Consider the following 20,842-nt stretch of genomic DNA (forward strand, 5'->3'; position numbering starts at 1 on the left):
TGCACAAGGCGGCTGTGATGGCTCGGGCCGCCGTTTCTGCTTCAGCCTTTTTACGATCGTGCTTACGTTAAATCATGTCCAACTCTTTTGCAATATGAACAGGTCTTAGGCCGATCCCCCAACCACTGCAGCATAAGTCTCTACGGGCATGTCACTGGTGCTCGTCACAGCGATTGATGCTCTCCATTTTCCTTCCATCATTTTGTTTTCTGCTGCTGTAATCAAAGCATCATATGAATTATCAGGATAATGGAAAAGTAACTGGAAGGCGAGTCTGGCCCATCCATTGACATGAAATAGCAAGAAAAATACTTGAAAGGATTTACAGAGGCGGTCAAAGGTGATCATTGCATTGTCGGGTGCCTCGCCCCACCCTTTCTCCTTCAGTATGTGAAAGCAGTTCATTTGCATTTGTTCACCCGCAGGAAACGTCCCAGGGTTCCCCTGTTCTGATCTCACTCGCAACAATTTCCACAATTGAACTTATCTGCTTCATGAGGGTGTTTTCTGCTCCACCTAAAAACTCGCAACAGTGTTTCTTTGAAAAGTTCAAAGTCTGCCCCAAGATTCCTTGCGAGAAAGGATGTGTTAAAATTTTCAGCGCTATGAATCCGGGTGCCAATCTTGATCTCACAAAAACAGTCGTTCCCGACTGCTGCATGACATCCTCGCACATGCTAAGAAATGTACGAACCGAGTAGTCCTCAATGACTTTGTGAAAGGCCTAACATTAATCTCTGTTGGGAGAAGTTTCAGTGTATAAGTGGAGATTCTATGTGTACATGTATATATATATAAATATATATATATATATATATATATATATATATATATATATATATATATATATATATATATATATATATATATATATATATATATATATATATATATATATATATATATATATATATATATATATATATATATATATAATAATTACATAAGAGATAATGTTGCAGATCATGAACATCAACCAGCGAGTGCAAGTGGCAGAGCGTTGGTAGCAGTGAGTTGGGTTATTGTGATTACACTAACTGGTGTCTATTCCGGAAACCTTACTGCGTGGCTCTCATTACCCAGGTAGTCCCTTTTTAAACTCTCTTTCTCTCTCTCTCTCTCTCTCTCTCTCTCTCTCTCTCTCTCTCTCTCTCTCTCTCTCTTTCTCTCTCTCGTGAAAAAAAAAAGTTTTCGGTTAGGAAGTGCTAACAATATTGTAGTATATTATGGAACTTCATTTTTAGAAATGACAGTTTGTAAAATCAATATTTATTTTCACATCATTTTGTGTGTGTGTGTCTATATATATATATATATATATATATATATATATATATATATATATATATATATATATATATATATATATATATATATATATATATGATACCGATGACAAAGATTGCAATTATTTAAAATTCTGACAGATATCAGCAGCCAATTGATACCTTGGCTGACCTTGTGGAGCGACCAGACGTAATACCTGTTGTCCGCCACAACGATCCAAACCATATGATGTTTATAGTGAGTAAGAGAGAGAGAGAGAGAGAGAGAGAGAGAGAGAGAGAGAGAGAGAGAGAGAGAGAGAGAGAGAGAGAGCATTCAGGTTTAATAAAATTTCTTGGTATCTTCCACAGAGGGGGACGCAGCGTGGTTGCAATTTTTAAATTTTGAGCGAACGTATACGTGTGTTAGATGAATGTTATGCTTTAAGAAAGTTATCTTTAAAAGGCAGGCTATGAGTGCCTTACTATGTTGTGACACACATAGGGAACATTGTAGGAGGTCACAGATGGGCGAAAGATATATATATATATATATATATATATATATATATATATATATATATATATATATATATATATATATATATATATATATATATATATATATATATATGTTACAGTCAAAATCCGGAATCAGTCAAAACTAGTTTTAACTAGTAGGTGAGGGATATGAGTTTGAGTACCATTGCTCGTTTGAGTACCATTTTTGGGGAACTCAAACATAACATCCCCATCTAACCTAACCTAACCTAACCTAATGCTACTTATACATATAAATGTTTTCCCCGGCACTACACCGATTTCACTTTTAGTCTAACGTAGTTAGGTTAGGTTAGGTTAGATGGGGATGTTATGTTTGAGTTCCCCAAAAATGGTACTCAAACGAGCAATGGTACTCAAACGAGTGGTCATATCCCTCACCTACTTTTGACATTCAGTACTGTTGTTGAATCTAGTTTTAACTTACACGATCAGATAAAACTAGATTTAACTAGTTAAACTTTGATATTTCTAGTTATATCAAACACATTAAGGTATAACTAGTTTTGCCTAGGTAATACTAGTTGTTCACCAACACATTGAAAATACCTAGTTAAAACTAGTTTTGACTGATTCCGGGTTTAGTTAAAACTAGTTTTGACTGATTCCGGGTTTTGACTGTAATATATATATATATATATATATATATATATATATATATATATATATATATATATATATATATATATATATATATATATATATATAATCCAGGCACCTCCTGGTCGCCAACAGCTATCAAGCTTCAATAGGTTGCCACCAACTGGGAAGAGAATATAACGAACACCAACTAATTAGACATGTGGTAGGGAGCTTGGACAGTAAAGACGTCTTATAGATAATGAGTGTACAATGTCGTGTGGACTACCGCCCACAAGTCGACCACCCATGTCCAACAGAATATTATACATAATCTTGCTAGAAAATATCCTATCTGCAGTCTCCCAAAAGACAGGCACGCACTCCCTGTAACGCTGGTGGAGCTCATGGGAGAGCAGACAACTGTAATCTTGCAGAATATTATAAAGTTCTCCAGACCTCAGACACACAGCTGCGAGCCCTATGGATTAACCTTACAATCCCGCATTAATTCTGGTTATCCCCCCCCCAACCCACATTTGCGAGGGAATCTTTTTTTTCTAAACATTAATCAGTCTTAGAATATGAAAATTTAAAACGAAAATAATAGGAAAAGACAACAAGAAAAAATATTTCAACACTTACATCTAGAGAAGTGATGTGAAAGTCGAGATGTTGACGATAATCCCTTACAGAGTTGCACCACCAGAGATGTGACAGTACGGTGTAAATTTGATATATTATAATAATTTTTCTCGTACCGATTCCGACACATAAGTTTTGCAAACTGTGGGGTGGAAATCAATGGATCTGTGGACCAATAATCACGTGTTTTATGTTTCTTGGTGTGAACCAGGAGCACAGACGTAGCAAGAAATATATACATTTCACTACTTGTCGTGTCTTCCCAATCTCTAACATGAGACCTGGGACTAACAACAGATCTGTTTACTGTGTGTTGATAATATTTGTTTGTTTTTGAAACAATGTGATTCATAATCTGGACATCAAAAAAATAAAGTAAACAGTTCCAGAGGCGTACACTCATCCTCAATGCCACTATCTGCTGTGATTCCAGAAAATCTTCCATCAAAATCAAATAATATGGGCACAAATGGACAACCCTGAATCCAATTCCATGCTTGTGAAAGCGATATGCGAGTGTGGCTTGGAGGCGCGGTAGTAGGCTGTAGTGTTGGCTGGGGTGGAGGGGCTGGGGCTGGGCTCATGCGGCCGCTCGCTCCCTCACTCTGTGTAGATAGTTCACTATCGCTGTATGCTGTAAAATCAAAATCGAGGTGTTCATCATCAATAGCCCACATCTCAGCATCATCCATACGTTCACCATCTTATGAATCATCTCCAGGAAACAACATCTCAGTCCATTCCTCTTCTGTGAGAGCGCCAAAACGACGCATACGATTACTTCCTTCCATGACTGCCAGACTACTGAGAGGATGTACCACGCGTCCTTGACTCACAACTCGAAGATAATGGGGAGTTTTCGGAACTAAACCGCTAGATGTCGTTGCTGCTCATGTAACTGTAGGAAAGAGAGCTAAAATATTGTTGTAGTAAATCCCAGGTGCGTAAAGATGCATAGAACATTGATCGTCATGATACTATTGAAATGATGTATCGACTTTTCAAAATCCGGTATGGATAATATTGAGAGAATGTGGTCAAATTATTTTTTGTTTTGTTTTTTGTGGTATTATCGAGTAAACTGCTAGCGTTTTATTACAAGTATAAAAACTATTGATTTGGACAATGAAAAAAAAAATATAAAAAATCACACTGTACTATATAGTATGACACAACCTACTCAATAACATCGTGATATATGGCTCAAGTTTTTTTTTTGTTTTTTTTTTGTGGGTATTTTATCATCCCTCTCACGAAGCGAGCGACAAGGCAAAGTAATCGAGAACCAAAACAAACATCTCTCAGGCGATCCTGCTGCTGCTGTAGTGTCCAGCTACCGTAATCCATTGTTTAGGGCGTTGTGGAGATGGGCACCACACCAACATTCAACTTCTTGTCCAACAACTTTCTTAAGTTCAACCAGCGCGACCGAGTCAGGTGTTTGTTTTGGTTAAAGATACAGCATTACTATCGCCAGGACACTCGAGTTGCCATTTTTTTTTTTTTATTAAAATTGCCGTTTCCATAAACTAGGAATGAGATCTATGTAATTTGAACTTTTGACTGTCACAGACATGTTGCCTTTATGTTTACTGTCGTCTAGATTAAGACGTTTCCAATCAAGAGTGTATTCATTTGGAAATCTTAAGATGACCAAATAAATCTAAATGCCGATTCACTAGAAAATCAACTCATATACATTTGTTCATGAAAAGAGTTTGATTTTACTTGTGTTACTACTTAGAAGGAATTACGTAGAAAAAAAAAATTATATAAGCCCATTGCATTTTCATGTAAATAGAATAACACTGTAGGTATATCTGATATTGCTTGCCACCTGGTGACAACCACTAGTTCTGAAAACTCCCTATTGATGGCTAGTGAAATGGCAAGAGTAACCCGCCTTTTTCAGTATGAAATGAGGCGGGAAAACTTACGCCGTAAATATAAGTGAACGGCATTTCGTCCACAAACGTACATATACGTTTACGGGACGGTAAGGGTTAATAGCATTTAACAACACACGACACACAGGACGCAAGTAGACAGCAACAGACAGATTAGGTAGGAATGGTCAAGAGACCGATCCCACAATGTCACCAAGACATGAGACGTCAGGAAACGAGTAGACAGCGACAGACATTCGCTGGTTCTCTGTATTTGCATTTGCAGAGAACCATTCGCTGGTTCTCTGTATTTGCATGGCAAATACAGAGAACCTCCCGTGGGGGCTAATCCTAATCAGTATGGAAGGGGGTTGCTGCCAAGATAACTTCAATTAGAGTTATTAATAAAGAGCCCCCTAAATATCCCCTCCCTACTCCTAGCCGGCTTTCTCCAGTCTCGCGTTTAACTAGCGTAGGAATGGATCTCAAGCGCCATCCCCAGCCAAAGACCACCAAATCATGTGAGGAGGTGGAAGGGGAAGAAATGGAAAAGGACAGAGACCGAGGAAGAAGCCGGCAGGCTATGTTTGCTTCGCTTTCCTCGTTCACAATCTAATTTTAAAAAATGCGTTCATACCGTGTATATAGTAAGTTTCTCGCATCCTAACTAGAGTTACTCTTCTTTTAATTTTTCCCACTTTCCCTTGTAGTAACGATTTGAAACTGATACCCATGAAAGGAGAAAAGTCATAGTCAACTGTAAGACAAAAAAATTCCAGCCAACTCCTAAAAATAAGAACAGTGATTTATCGAATATTAAAAGCTTTGAGAGCAGGACAGTCTTGCGAGTGTGTAGGATGCGCATAGCTTATTAGCCACCCTCACATTTCGCCCCATGTAATTCTAGACCAGGGGTGGCCGATCGACTGGTTGATCACAAGCCTGTTTTATGTCGATCACACTACTGTACCTGTTAATAATTCGTCCTTCAAAAGTTCCCATGCAAATAGCTGCAATAGCATATCCAAATACTCATGATACTTGGATTATTATATATATATATATATATATATATATATATATATATATATATATATATATATATATATATATATATATATATATATATATATATATATATATATATATATATATATATATATATATATATATATATATATATATATATATATATATATATATATATATATATATATATATATATATATATATATATATATATATATATATATATATATATATATATATATATATTTTTTTTTTTTTTTCTGGGAATAAGTTATATTTATAATCATAACGATGGACATGTCTGAACACCATACAATTATTTATAAAGACAGACTACTCCTGTGTTATCATGCACTGGCAGCCTTTAAGCCTTGGGAGATTGGCGGAAACTGACCAGTGGACAGGAACCGTACGCGTTCGTACAGGAAGGTGATAGGTGATTGCTGTTAAACCTGATTTGTAAATTGTCACTACTTGTAGAGCCAGTGTGTACTTTTGTTTGTTTACAAAATAATGATGACTGTTAAATAAAAAGTTGACTCAGAGTTAGGGTGTCTTGTCTACACCCGTGAATCATATTGATAATTGTCAACGCAAATATTAATTGGCATCTCTGTTCCCCCCACAAGCCTCCACAGTTGTCAGCAAACGTTGAACGTCTAGAGGTGTTGGGATCAGTGTCTCGTAAAGAAATGTTCTGACGGCTTGAAAGTCACGTATTAATGAAATATTCCACACAGTCAATATTAAGGGCGGAAAAAAGCTGCATTTATTTTAGTTTCCTTTCATTAGATCAGTTTTAAAGTGTTGTTTATATTATAAACCAGCCCGGAGTGCAGTGAGCGAGTAAGTGTATGGATGTATGTCACCACCCCACTCCCTCTCCCTGTAGCAGCAGAATTGAAGAGCATCATCGCCCAGCCACCATGAAAGATAAACATACAAAGGAAGACAGCGCTGTTTGGAGAAGACTAGGAAGGGATTAAAGTTAGACATGTCATTTGCTTTGAGGGGATAAGTGAGTAATTACCGGCCCTATCTAAGTCGCTTTAGGAGTCTTTTGGGTAAGTGATTCCTCGGCAGTGCTAAAGCAAACCGAGTAATTTGTGATAGAATGAGCAGTGAATTATCCTGCTTTTTTTTTTTTTTTCTGTGGGTACTTGTCAGTATTCGTGTCACTTTGTGTACCTGTTTTGTGTTAAATGCTATTGTTGGTTAAGGCTGCTCAGTCGCAAAGGACTTAAGTGAAGAGCTGTGTAGTGAACTTTACTCCCTCCTCAGGTCCTGATAAGGCCTGCTGTCCAGCAGAAGGCTGTAAACGACATTACTTGGCTAGAGCCTATAACAGGCAGTTGGACAGTGGGTGGTTTGTTCTTGAGGGCGGTAGTCCAACAGGGTTTTATACCTCGACCCTGTATGTGTTGTCACTTGTTATGATTGTCTTTTCCTTACAACATGACTGGCGACTCTTACCCAGCTGTTGGAATTGGCTGTTGTATTATTCCATTTTTTGTGGGTGGGATAAACAAACTGGATCTCAGTTGTGTAATTCACTACAGGGGGTCAGAAGGACGCTGTGGGTGTGAATTGGGTTCCTCACTATACTGCACAGGAAGTGGTAGCCGGAAAGGGGGAGCAGAACCTGGTGTTATGACCGTCAGAGAAAAAAGGTGCTAGAGACCAGAAGGATCTTGTAACACATTGTTGGGGTGTGAAGGGTAGCAGAGACACCAGAATCTTGGTTGCGTTTATTTATGGAGCGAGGGAGAACAAGGCACGGGGTGACAGAGAGAGAGGTCCGGACTGACTTCTTTTTTTTTTTTTTTTTTAATTAGAGGAAGAAGGTGAATGAAGAAGAGTTTGGACAGAGGAAGGTGTATAGTTAGAAATGGAAAGACTGTAGAGAGAAAAGACTGGGCAGACCACATTGCTATTTTTATATAGGAGGTTTTGTCTGTGTCTGCATCGGTGGTTCAGTGGTGTGTGTGTGTGTGTGTGTGTGTGTGTGTGTGATGTGTCTGATGTGTGTCGTGTGTGTGTCGTGTGCCGTGTGTGTGTCACTGACTTCTGGTTCCCATGGCGCCTGTATATATATATACACAAACATATCGTACCGCGCTTGGGTAAATACAAACTCCTACACTCTCCCACCAATTACACAGGATGGTGTAATGATATAACTTAAAATATAATATGCGCTGTGGGGAGCAAAGGAAAAGTAAACATAACACATATCCTTGAGTGACACTGAGTTAACCTACACAGGAGAGTTTAAGAAATAATCATCAAGGTGCCTTGGTGCTCGCTGGGTGCGACGGGGCCGTGGTGTGGTGACGCGCACAGGTGTAGGGGATTCAGTCGAGTCATCCGACAGCTGTGGTTCACCGGTAAGAGGACGAAGATGACGTCTATTCCGTATGGACGCTCTCCCACTGCCGTCTAGTCGTAGAAGATACTGACGGGGTGCGGATAGTTCGAGCACGGTTCCCACCCGATCCCACCGTCCGCTAGATGGGTTTTGGATGCGCGCTCGCTGCCTGGGCCTCAAGGGTGTCAGACTGTGGGCTTGCTGATCGTGCCGCATTGATGAGTTGACTGATGTTTGGATCATGGCACGTTCCCGGTCGCGCAGTGTCCTGCCCCACTGCTCGTTGATGAGGTAGCGGGAGCTCTCTACGGGTATGGCGTCTCGCAGCTGTCTGCCTGTCAGCAGCTGTGCTGGGGATGCGTCGAGGCCGTGCAGGGGTGTGTTCAGGTACTGGAGGATCGCTCTGGCAGCGCTGTCGGTGTCTTAGGAGCCCCCGCGAGTTGTGTTGCCTCTTAACAGCCTCTTGGCCGACTTGACAGCTGCTTCTGCACGCCCATTAGATTGGGCGTAGTGGGATGATGAGATTCGTAGGGTGACGCGCCAGTCCTCCAAGAACCTCCTCGATTCGTGGCTGGTGAGGTTGGTGCCCTCGTCACATGAGAGCTCTTCAGGGATGCCGAAGCGTGTGAACCACCGCCGGAACAACGTGATAAGGCGGGAGCTGGTGGCTTCCCCAGACAGGTGTTCCACTTCTAGCCAGCCTGTCAGCCTGTCGGCGTATGCGATGTACACATTGCCGTGTAGGTGAAACAGGTCGGCCACGGCTTGTTGAAATGGGAACTGGGGTGGTGGGGTGGGCAGGAGCGGCTCGGCTGGTTGAGAGGGCGTGTGCGTCTCGCACATCTGGCACTGGCGTCGTTTTTCCTCCACTTCTGCATCGATGCCGGGCCAGTATACAGACTGCCTGGCTCTGCGAAGCATTGAGTCTCTGCCCTGATGACCAGCGTGGAGATTGGCGAGCACGGTGCATCTGAGGGCGGTTGGGATGACAAGACGGGGGAATCTCTTATCGCTGGTGTAAAGCACAATGTCGCCTTGACATGACAAGTGCTGCCGCATCCTGAAGTACGGGCGTAGCGCGGCCGGCTCGGCGTCCTTCCGCTCGCCCCATCATCGGCCACGCACTCATGGAGGAGCCGATATTCCTCATCTTTGACTGCCTCCTCCTCCACATGACGTAGGTCTACCACATGACCCACGTCGTCTGTAGTGGCTTCTGCTGCCGCGGCGACCATGACAGCGCACACTGCTTCATCGTCAGCCTCGTCTGAGTCCTCTGGTGCGTTTGCTAATGCTGGGTAGCGCGAGAGAGCGTCCGCGGCGCAGTTGCTTTTCCCCTTGATATACTTGACACGGAAGTTATACATCAGGGTCCTTTCTTTTATGTTGAGGATGCGGGGGTTGTGAATGTCCTTCAGCTCCTTGTCACCGAAGATTTTGGTGAGCGCTTTATGATCGGTGATGAAGGTTAGGTTTTTGCAGCCTAAGAGGAACAAGCGGGCCTTCTTGAGACACCAGGCTATCGCGAGTGCCTCTCCCTCCAGTGTGCTGTAGTTCTTTTCGGCCGCGGTCAGGTGCCGGCTGCCGCAGAGGACTAGTTTCCATCCGTTTGGGCAGCACATTGGTGCCTCCAGGGACACGCATTGGCAGTACTGCTGCGACACGATGAATCCTATACCTTGCCGGCTGTAGTCAGTTAGGACGGCTGTGGGGCGTGAGGTATCGTAGAACTTGAGACCTTCTGCTGCGAGATTCTTGATGGTGTCCTTCGCTGACGTGAAGATGGCGCCGAGTCTTCCCGGCTGGTTTCTTCAGAAGCTCCCTGAAAGGCTCCATGATGGGGGCAACTGCTAAGAAGGGAGCCACCTGATTCACCAGGCCAAACCACGACCAGATATCCGTCAGTGATGGGCTTGCAGGCTTCGTGAATTCTGTGATGCTCTTGATGAGGTCGTGACTGGGCTGGTAGTCTTCCCAGCCGAGTAGATACCCGGCGAACGTGACGTTTCTCTTGCAGAAGCTGAACTTATCTGGCCTCAGTGTTACCCTGTTGTCGCGGCATTTCTGCAGAAATCCATACGTGTGCCAGAAGGCTTCTGCCACACTTTCGTCGTGCAGAAGCGTGTCGTCAACACACTTGATTTTCCTGGGCACGTCGCTCATGATGTCGTCGAGGCGCTTCGTGAAGGCGTCCTGCGCCGCACAGTGCCCCATGGGAGTCCTGCGGTAGCGGAATCTTCCCCAAGGGGTGATAAATGTCGTTAACTTGCGGCTTTCACTGTCCAGGGGTATCTGGTGGTACGCGTCGGCGACCGTCTTGAAGGTGTGCTTGGGCACGCTGGAGATGAGATCAAAGGGAGTCCTGGTGTGGTGAGTCTCGCGCAGGCAAGCTTGGCTGAGCTTCTGGAAGTCCACGGTTCTGCGTGGCTTCCCGTTTTTCTTTGGCACCACCACCATGCGCGCGCACCACTCGGTCGGCTCTCCGGCAGGCACTTCCTCTATGATGCCTCTGGTGATGTCGTCGTCGAGCTGGCGCCGTACCTCGTCGTAGAAGTGGTGCGGGACTGTGGCGGGGACGTGCACCGCGTGGGGGCGTGCGCCGGGGCGGAGGTGGATGTGGTGTGGCGGGCTACGCATTTCTGGTAGAGGCGTGCGCTCTGTTGCGAACACCATGCGTCCAAACTCCTCCAGGAGCCATTTTTCTAGACGCCCCACGTTCTCTTCTACCGACTCGTAGGGTGGTGACAATGGGTGGGCCGAGGTCTTGAGAGACGCAGGGGCCGTCAACGCGCTGATTCTGATTGCAGGGCGGAGAAAATCTTGCGGCACCAACTGAAGGGCTCTGCAAGCTCCAAGTGACAGGTACAGCCGCTGCACCCCTTCAGCTATGTATACGCACTCAGACGTGGTGATGGCCCCCGCTGTCACCTCGCACGTGAGGCTTCCCAGAAGCTTCACCCCTCCCCCGGCGACGTGGCTGACTGTCCTGGGTGAGGCGTGGAGTTGCCCTGGGGGGATACCCAGACTCTCCAGCAGGGGCCGGCCAGCGATGCACACCTGAGCCCCTGTGTCGGCCACGGCCGTGGTGCAGCACTCCGCCTGCGGCCAGGGGGCAGACGATCCGCACTGACAAGTCTTCCGTCGCCTCCACGCCTCCTACAATCACTGCGTTGGAGGTAGCGGGGCCCCTGCCTGGTGTGAGGGCGCGGCACATACGCCAGAAGTGCCCTTTGCGCCCACAATTGCGGCATGTGGCGTCGCGGGCGGGGCACTTATTAGTACCGCCGCACCCACTGTCCCCGCAGCCCTTGCACCGCTTCCGGCTGCGCCCTGGGCCAGCACGACCGGGGGCGCTGCGGCTCCAGGCGCGGCGCTGGTGGTTCACAACTGACACCTCGGTGGCCGGGGGATGGGGGGGTTGCGGTGGGTTGTGGGTGGACGCTCCTGCGTCCGCCAGGGCTGCCACGTTCCCTGTGACCCGCCGCCCCGCCACTTTGTCTGCGACCTCTATGATCTCGCACTGATACACTACATCACTCACGGACGTCAGGCGAGGGAAGCACCGTAACACCTCAGCTTTCATGTCGCGATCACTGAGCCCCATGACCACTTTTCTGCTCATGATGTACTCGGTCAGTGAGTTATCACACTTTGGGCAGCGAAAATTGCACTCGGCTGCCAAGGCACGGCACCTCAACACGTATGCGTCGACACTATCTCCCGGCTCCTGGGAGTACTGAAAGAGATCGGACCATGCACCTACCTCGCACCGCTGTCCGACCACCACACTTCTCACCACCTCTACCGCTGCACTGGTTGAGAGCTGCCGGAAGTCCTGCTTGTCGAAGCGTGCGTCAATGCGCTGCTGGAGACTGCCGTCGCACAGGAGACGCACGTATGGGGCGGCGAGGGGCGGGAACCACCGGCAGATCAGGCCGTAGTCTTCGACGCTAACGGCCCATGCCTCGAACGCCGCCGGTGACATGCCTCGAGTTGCTGTCCCTGGACCCGACGGGGGAGCCGGCGGACGATGTGATGGTGAAGCTGCCTGTGCGCTAGGTGGTCGTGTTGATGCAGGTGGGGTGAGGGGTGTGCTGAAGGGCCCGGACCTGGGAGCTGTGGCGGGAGGGCTTGGTAATGGCAGATGAAGCACCACGTGGTCTCTTGCCGGTGTGCCGGTGACTACTTCTTCCAGGATTGCTTGCTCCATCCCTGGATTACCTCTGACGCATCATGGTGCCTCACCCCAGTTTAAACGATACTGCGCCATGTTGGGGTGTGAAGGGTAGCAGAGACACCAGAATCTTGGTTGCGTTTATTTGTGGAGCGAGGGAGTACAAGGCACGCCGTGACAGAGAGAGAGGTCCGGACTGACTGCTGGTTCCCGACTGACTGATAGATTGCCACTCCGTGGAGTGGCGCGGGCCTTTTAGCCTAAAGGCGGCCCACAGGTGGCTTTCGTTGGTAGGAGGTAGGGAGACAAGTCTCCATGCCACTAGGGGAGTCTGACTTGCCCGCCTATAGCGGAGTGTCAGATACACCCCTTGTGGTTTGAGGATACTGTCTTCCCTGTGTCTTGTCCAGTGTTAAGTGTCCAGCCTCCTTTCTTTTGTGCTCGGGGGAGTCTGACTTACTCGCGTGTAGCGGAGTGTCAGATACACCCCGTAGCAGCGTAGGAGGAGACTGTTCGGAATAAAAAGACTGTTGTTTTACCTGGGTGGCCGAAAGGCATTCACCATCTGTATCAGTCTGTTGGTGTCTGTTTGTTGCAGTATGTGTGGTGCGTCGTGTGCGTGTCTGTGTAGGAACGGAGCTGTGCTTGGGCAGTCTTCAATGTAGTGTTGTAGGGGTGTGTACGAGGGTGTGTCGCAGTGTTCGCATGTGAATGGTAGTGTATTGTTGAGCTCGGCTAGGCAGTGGTAGCCGAGTCGTAGTCTGTGTAGTCGTGTACGTGTGCGTCGTGGTAGTGTGTCAGCAGGTGGTGCGGTGTTTGCAGTTGCTGTGCCATACCAGGTTGCACTTGGTGACCCTTCAGCAATCTGACTTCTTACTGCTTGGGTGCATAATTGCTTGCAGGTTTTCTTGGCGGTGCTGCTGACTTGCGCTCGGGATGGTACTACGTGGCTCGTCACAGTAGGGAGTAGGAGTCCATCTTTCGCTGCGGTGTCTGCTAAATCGTTTACTGTGATATTAGTGTGGCTGGGGATCCAGTTAATTGTGATCTTCCTGTTCCTTCTGCGGATGGCCTGTGCGTTGGCATGGATGGTGGTGATGAGGCGTATGTTGTCTCCTGAGTGTGTCTGCTGGAGGCACTGTATGGCGCCCAACGAGTCGGTGTGGATTAGGATGTCTTTGTGTTTGTGAAGTGCATCTTCTAGTGCCTTCCCGATGGCAACTAGCTCAGTTTGGAGCGTGGAGGAGTGGTCGGGGAGGCGGAATATGCCTGTTCCTGTGTTGTGCACGAAGGCTGCTGCTGCTCTGTGTGTGTTGGGGTCCACTGATCCGTCTGTGAAATAGACCTCCATGTTCCTGTCATTCACTGCGTGAAGAGCTTGTTGAGCTTGGGCTGCGAGGGCGTCAGCGCTGAGAGACTCTTGCCATGGAGGAGGTGGTTGATAGTCGGGCTGCTGGGCATCTGTTGTTCTTGCGGTTAATGGTGTTTGCATCTGTAGCGTCTTAATGCCCTGGGCCATTTTCTGTGCCCAAGTTTTCTTGGTAAAGAGTTCTTCATTGTGGGCGAGACTCTGATGAACTTTTCTGGCGTCTGTTGTGTATTTAGTTTGGGAAAGTGTCTTGGCAAGGAGTGAGGTGTTCATGGCATGGATACGATGGGCAAGTAGTGGTAGATCGGCCTCCGCTCTCATGTTGACAAGCTTCGTCCAGCGAGGTGCCCCCAAGATGATGCGGAGCGCTTCATTTTGGAGTTTCTCGAGGTCCTCCATCTTGTATGGTGATATGGTGGCTAGAAGTGGGGCTGCATAGTCTACAATGGACCTTATGGCCTGGATGTAGAGTAGCCTAAGCACTTTAAAGTTGGCACCGCCTTCTGTTGCAGTGATGGCTCTCATAGCTTTGAGCCTGGTGTTGGTTCTTTCTTGTATGGACTTCACGTGCCGTCTGAATTCTAGGTTTTCATCCATCCATATTCCTAAGTAAGGATGTTGGGTTGTCCATTCAATTTCATGGGGCTGTACTTGAAGGGGTGCATGGGGTCTCCCGCCGTTGAAGTACATGGCCTTTGCCTTCTCGAAGTTTATTTTTAGTCCTAGGGAGTTGCACTTCTTGGCGACTGCGGTGATGGCATTCTATGCTTTTTGGAGGTGGAGTGGCCCCGTTGTGATGATGGCAATGTCATCGGCGTAGCACAGAATCTTGGAGCCTGTAGTGAGTGGAAGTGACACAAGCTCCTCCATTAGGATGTTGAACAGGTGTGGACTGAGGATGCTTCCTTGGGGTGTGCCGTTTTCAAAGATCGTGTAGTTGGAGAGGCGACCCTGGAACTGCATCCGTGCTTTTCGGCCAGTGAAAAAGTCTTTTACCCATGCCAACAGCTTCCCTGCCACTCCTTTCCTTGCGAGGGCTGTCAGAATGGCTCTTGCGTTTGCCAGCTCGAACGCCTTTTCCATATCTAAGAAGATGACAACGGCCTTCCTTCCAGATATGAATGTCAGCATGTCAAAGAGGCAATCCCTTGTTCCGATGTTTCGAGTGTAGGCAAAAATGTTTTCGTGTAGTGGGCCAGCCACCCAATGTAATCTGTTCAGGACCATTCTCTCAGCTGTCTTCCCAAAGCAGCTTAGCAGAGAGACTGGCCTTGTTTTTGCCTGGGTCTCTTGGCTTCGGAACTGGGTGTATGGTTGCCTCTTTCCATGCTGATGGTATAAGTCCTGTAGCGTATGAGGTGTTGATTATTTTGAGGAGCTCATCTTGTGCTGCTTCACCTCCTTTTCTGATCATGGAGTATGTGATTTTGTCCGCACCGGCAGCTGTGTCAGGTCTGGGCAGTAGCGCCTTCTGCAGTTCCCGGGGCGTAAAGGCTGTGTCTGCTGGGTGTCTTTGTCTACAGGCTTGTTGGATGAAGGTGTCTTGGGCTAGACGTTGCTCTTCAAGCTTGGCTAGGGACGCGGGGCTGAGCTGTGCTGGGGTGGCTCTGTTCACTTAAGTTTGTAGAAGTCTGGCGGCTTCCCTCTCTGGGTATGGGTGTGTAGGTGCTCTCGGTGTCCTCTTGCCGGTTGCAGTTTTCACGTGCTTCCAGAGGTCGCTGAGAGTGGTGTGGGCGTTCATGCCGGAACACCATTCCAGTCATTTTTCTGTTTTTATTGCCTTTTTCCCCTCTCTCGCCGTCCTGATGGCAGCACGCAGGAGTTCCCTTGTGGTCTCTGTGTTGTGTGTTCAGTTGAGTTTTCTTGCTTGATTTATCCGGTGGTTATATTCTTTGACTCTCTGATCATAGTACCAGCGATCTTTGTAGTTATGTGTTGGTTTCTTCGTTTTAGGAATGGCTTTGTTTGCTGCATGGTGGAAGGCGTCAACTAGCCGATGTTCCAAGTCATCTTCTGTGAGGCCGGGTTCTGTCTAGGCTAGGTAATGGAGGATTTCTTCTCTAAATCTCGGCCAGTCTGCCTTTTTCGTGTTCCATCTGGGGACGAGTGCTGGGGTGGGGGGTTTTTCACAGTTGATTTTGATAGTGGTGGCAAAGTGGTCACTGGTGAGGTGGTCATGTAGCTCCCACTTTGCTCCGTGGCTGAGATGGGGAGAGGCAAAAGAGAGGTCAAGGATACCGCCTTGGATGTGTGTGGGCTCTCCTATGGTGTTGAGGAGAGTTGCCTCGGGAACGTTGGCCATTACTTCAGCTAAATGTTGCCCGTCTCTGTTCTGTCTTCTTGATCCGAGGATGGTGTGATGAGCGTTGAAGTCTCCCCCGATGAAGACACTTGTTGTTGCGCAGAGGGCAAGGAGCTCACTGATCTCGAAGGGTGTCACAAGGTTGTTGTATATGTTGTAGACTTGGATGGGTCTGTGGCGGAGTTGGAGGGTGATTCCTAGGACCTCGGTTCGATCACCGCAGTCGACAGGATGGTTGATCTTTTGGCTTGGTATGCAGCTTTTAACTAAGATGGAGCAGCCTCTTGTCTGTCTGTCTATGGCCGGAAGGTGATATGCAGTGTATCCTGAGAAGTGGGTTTGTGTGTCCTGAGGCAGGCCCGTCTCTTGTAGCAGGATGACATCCCAATTGTTTTCGTATGCGTCTGCCATTAGGAGGTGGTGTTTATTTGATATCGTGCAGCAGTTCCACTGCAGGATTTGGAGCGTCTGTCTTTGTGCTTCTTGCACGTCTTCTTCTCTGTCTGTGTTTCCTGTGTCGTTTGTGTGAGTGTTGTCATTGGTGTCAGGGTGAGTGTCGTATCCATTGTTTGTGTTGGTGGTGTTGCTGGGTTTGTTTGCTGTGGAACACTGCGCCGGTTCTGTGTTATCCCGAGGGCCGCCTTTTCTCTCGCGATGTTCGCCGAGGCGGGAGTGATTCCCTTGTTGTTTTGAGGAGCTGGCATCAGTGCGGGTGACTGGCTGCGTGGCCGAGGCGAGGAGCTGCGGCTGGTGGGTGGCTGCTGGGGTGCCGACTGCTTCTTGCACACTTTGGCCACAACTTGTACTGACAGGGTGGTGATGTCTTCCGACGGTATTTGTTTTCCCAGCATGGAGACGAGGGCAGTGGCAAACGTCTGGAACATTGCCTGCAGGTCCTGCTTGGAGAGAGTGATGTGTTCTGTTTGTTGAGTTGGTGGTCGTGATGCGTTGATTCGCTGTCGTGGCCTGCTGCCTGTCCTTGGTTGCTGTGCTGCTGTTCCTAGTGTTCCTAGTGCTGGAAAATCGGCGTTTGCTGTCGTGTTTGGAGTCTGTTGTGGCTGTGCTGATTGTTGTGGGGCGATGTCGAGTCATCCACTGGTGTTGGGAGGCCTTCTGAACATCGACTAACTCTCTCCTGGCTGTGCAGCTTTTGTTCCAGGCGTGATGTGGACGGTGGCAGTTGGGGCACTTCGCTGTCGTTGTGCCTCCTTCTTTGTGCATCTTGATGCATTTTTCTGTCTCGTGGCTGCCGGCGCAGATTCCGCATTTCGTTGGTAGTGTACAGTTTGCCTTGTGGTGGCCAAACCTCTGGCAGTTGAAGCATCTGAGAGGCTCCTTGCCGTAAGGACGTGTGTAGAACGTGCCCCAGTTCCCCAGGTCTACATAGCCTGGAAGGGGGCCTCGAACTGTGATCAACACTTGACGTGTTGGTTCTCCTTCTCGATGAGTGAGTCGGTCTGCGGAAATTATCTGGGGGTGTCTCTGCAGGAGTGAGAGTGGCATGAGCAGGTGGTACTTCAGTACCACTCCTCTGGTGATGTTGCTGGTGGATGACTGCAGGTGTATGGGTTTTCCCTTGAGCTCCTTCAGGTTGATGATATCGTCGTGTACTTCCATTGTTGGTGGGGAGAGGAGCACTTGCCCTGAGTGGAGGAACTTCATGGGTAGTTTTTCTCTCATGTTCAGCGCTGCCTCTAGAGCTTCTGCGACGTCTATTGGTGACTGGAAACCTTCCGTGGCTGGAATGATGATACGTGGGACATCGCCGGACTGGTGCCTGGAGGTGGGAGTCTCTTTTGGCTGTTCTGGAGCTGTTGCCTGTTGCGTTTTCTTTTCCTCATATCTGTCCCTGTGAGCTCGGTTGTATCCACGCCCTTGGAATCGGAAGCCGTCTTCGTCTTTTGCTTGCTTGGAGGTGGAGGGCTTGGGTTCAGGAGTCTTGTCTTGGGCTTGGCATTTGGCAGGTGGGCAGCTTTCGTCATCTTCGGAGTCTTGGTGGAGTCCTCGTTTTGTCCTGTCGATGCTCATGGATCCTTCTCGGGACGGTATGGTTCTCGGGTCGCGTGTGAAGTGGTTATCAGACTTGTTAGTTGGCATCTTTCCTCTCAGGGTGTGATCTTCGACCGTCGTCTCCATTCTCGTGGTGGGGTCTTGGCTCGGCATGCTGAGGGCGGGGTGGAGTCCCCCTGTGACTAGCGGGTCCCTGCCTGGCAGTTGGCGGTTGCTACTGGTAGCCCGATTTCTAAAAACCGTCGCAGCTACCCCGCCCTGCGAAATATCTAGGTCCTATGGAGGTTATGGGAGGCCCTCCTCAAGCTAAGAGTTGCCTTGACCTGGCCCCGCAACCAAGGCTGGACCAGCACGCTCACTGGCTTCCTTGGCGCATCGCAGGCTGCCCCTGCTTCAGGAGTTCTGGAGGCTTTTCAGGTCCTCCAGCCCCTTCACCCAGAGGCGAAAGAGAGGTGAAATAGAGTAAGAAGGAGAGAGAGCCTGACCAAACCCTCGGCTTCCTACCCCCAACCAATCTAACACTCAGCGTCAGGCAAGGGCGGGGGGTAAATTCCAATCCGAGCCCATCGGGAGTGCGATTGACGTGGTAGGGCGCCAATTCGTGTCAGAAGTGTAATTGGGTGTGTGTGTTGTGTGAATTTTGTGGTCTATTCAATTCTCAGTGCCTAGAGTAGCACTTGGGATAATGTGGGTCGCTGTAGAGTGAACTGCTGCATCAGGAGCGCTGGTAAAGCACAGCGCGGAGTGGAGATCGGTTTAAGTTTAAGTTTAAAGTTTATTGAGTTAAGTTGGGGGAGATATATAATAGGGGGGGGGGGAAGTACAGAGTAAGAAATACAGAAATAAGTCAAAGTACAAAAGTTGCCGGGCGATCCGACCTGCTATTATTATACATATTAGAAACTATATTTAATATGAAAGTTTACATGTTGTTTGAAGCTTATATGGGGGTATTTATTTCTTTACATGTTGTATATATCCTTAAAGTAACATATTTATATTGTGAGATGATGTTGGATGTTTATTTATAATGGGAAATAAATTACTTAATTTTTACATAATGCATTTTTACATTAATACATAATAGACTTATTTGTAAAGTGGTTCCGGGTCAGGGGTCCGTTCCAGCGCCCACAAGCTTCTGGGAAACCATGAGTGCTGCGACTGTGGCGCTGCTTCATGGAGCTGTCTCAGGGTCCGGTACTGCTCCCAGTCCTCCTCGGCCATGCGCTGCCACATCTGTGCCGCTTGTTGGTGTGGACGTATGTTGACCGGGGGGGTGCCTGAGTCCATATGAAGGGATTCAGAGCTCTTGAAGTCATCCCACCGGACGCCAGCCGCAAACCGAAGTGCAGCATTTTGTACTCTCTGGAGGCGGCGGTGGGCAGTCTGGGTGAGGGCATGTAGAGGGACAGGTGGGTATGTTAGGACAGGCAGCACCATGGTCTTGACCAGGTGGAGCTTGACCTTGCTGTCCAGCTCTCGAAAACGTCGGAGGAGGGCCAAGGCAGCCTTGCCCCTCGCCACCCTCTGGGAGATGTGGGCCGAGTACCCTCGCCCTGAGACGTGAAGGCCCAGTAGTTTCCCGCTGGGGCTGAACTCGACGGCTTCCTCATCGACCAGCAGAAGTTCAGGGTTCTGCGTGGCTGGTGCTATGACTGAGAATTTAGCCATGTTTGTTCTTATTCTCCATTCTTCCTCGAAGGTGCTGACTCGCGTAATTTCCCGCCCGGTCCTCGCATTTAGCATCAGGCGCGACCTTCCTGGATGGAAGACTACCTGGGAGACGTCGTCCGCATACTGGACGTTTATTCCTGCCTGGGAGGCAGGACAGTCTCCTGTGAATATGGTATATAGCGTCGGGGAGAGGACACTTCCCTGTGGCACCCCTGTCTGCAGCGGGAAGGGCGGTCCGCTGTAGGTGCCGACACGCACTCTGGCACTCCTATCGTCCAAAAAGTCGCAGAGAAGGCGCTCGACAGGGCCCGGGAGCCCCAAGTGCAGCACCTTGAACTTAAGCCCCAAGTGCCACACTTTGTCGAACGCCTTGCTTACATCTCTGAGTACTAGGTTGCACCGATGTCCCAGTGCCTGGTGGAGTGCTAGAGTCTCTGTTGCCACAGCTATGGCGTGCGTCGTGCCTCTTCCCCGACGGAAACCATATTGTGCCGTGTTGTACAGGTGTCCCCCATCCAGGTGGTCACGCAGCCTCCTGCCGATGACCCTCTCGAACATTTTTCCTGGCACCTCCAGGAGGGAGATGGGCCGATAGCTGTCCGGTTGTGTTAGAGCCTTGCCAGGCTTGGCTATCATCTTCATCTCCGCTTCTTTAAGCCCGTCTGGAAAATAACCTGCCGACAGGGCAGAGTTGAAGATGTCCCGGAGTCGAGCAAGTGCAGGAGGCGGGAGGTGGGCGAGAATTGTCCTGTTGATCCCACTGCTGCCAGGGCAGGTGGGCTTGCTTGACCTAATGGCTGCCTTTAGCTCTTCTAGGGAGATGAAGCAGGTGAGTGGGAAGTCACCCGCCAGCCTCGTGGGGTCCGCTTCCTGGTGCGGAGTGGTGCGATGTCTGTGGACTGCAAGGTAATCCAGCACCATGTCATTGTCCTCATAGTCCTCGTCGTCGTCTTGGAAAACTGTTTCCCATTTCCTAG

General features: G+C 48.4%; 1 protein-coding gene across 1 annotated transcript in view; it reads left to right on the top strand.

The window, feature by feature from the left end:
- Positions 1 to 965: 965 nt before the first annotated feature.
- The window catches only part of LOC135114500 (uncharacterized), a 98,367-nt gene continuing 78,490 nt past the window's right edge, over positions 966 to 20,842 (top strand). Inside the window, exons 1-2 of the mRNA XM_064030397.1 lie at positions 966 to 1,083; positions 1,428 to 1,524. Of these exons, the coding sequence (XP_063886467.1) occupies positions 1,513 to 1,524 (12 nt within the window). The 5' untranslated portion in view covers positions 966 to 1,083; positions 1,428 to 1,512. The remainder of the gene's footprint in view (positions 1,084 to 1,427; positions 1,525 to 20,842) is intronic.

This window comes from Scylla paramamosain, chromosome 27 (genome assembly GCF_035594125.1).
Source record: "Scylla paramamosain isolate STU-SP2022 chromosome 27, ASM3559412v1, whole genome shotgun sequence".
In the NCBI taxonomy this organism is placed as follows: Eukaryota; Metazoa; Arthropoda; class Malacostraca; order Decapoda; family Portunidae; genus Scylla; species Scylla paramamosain.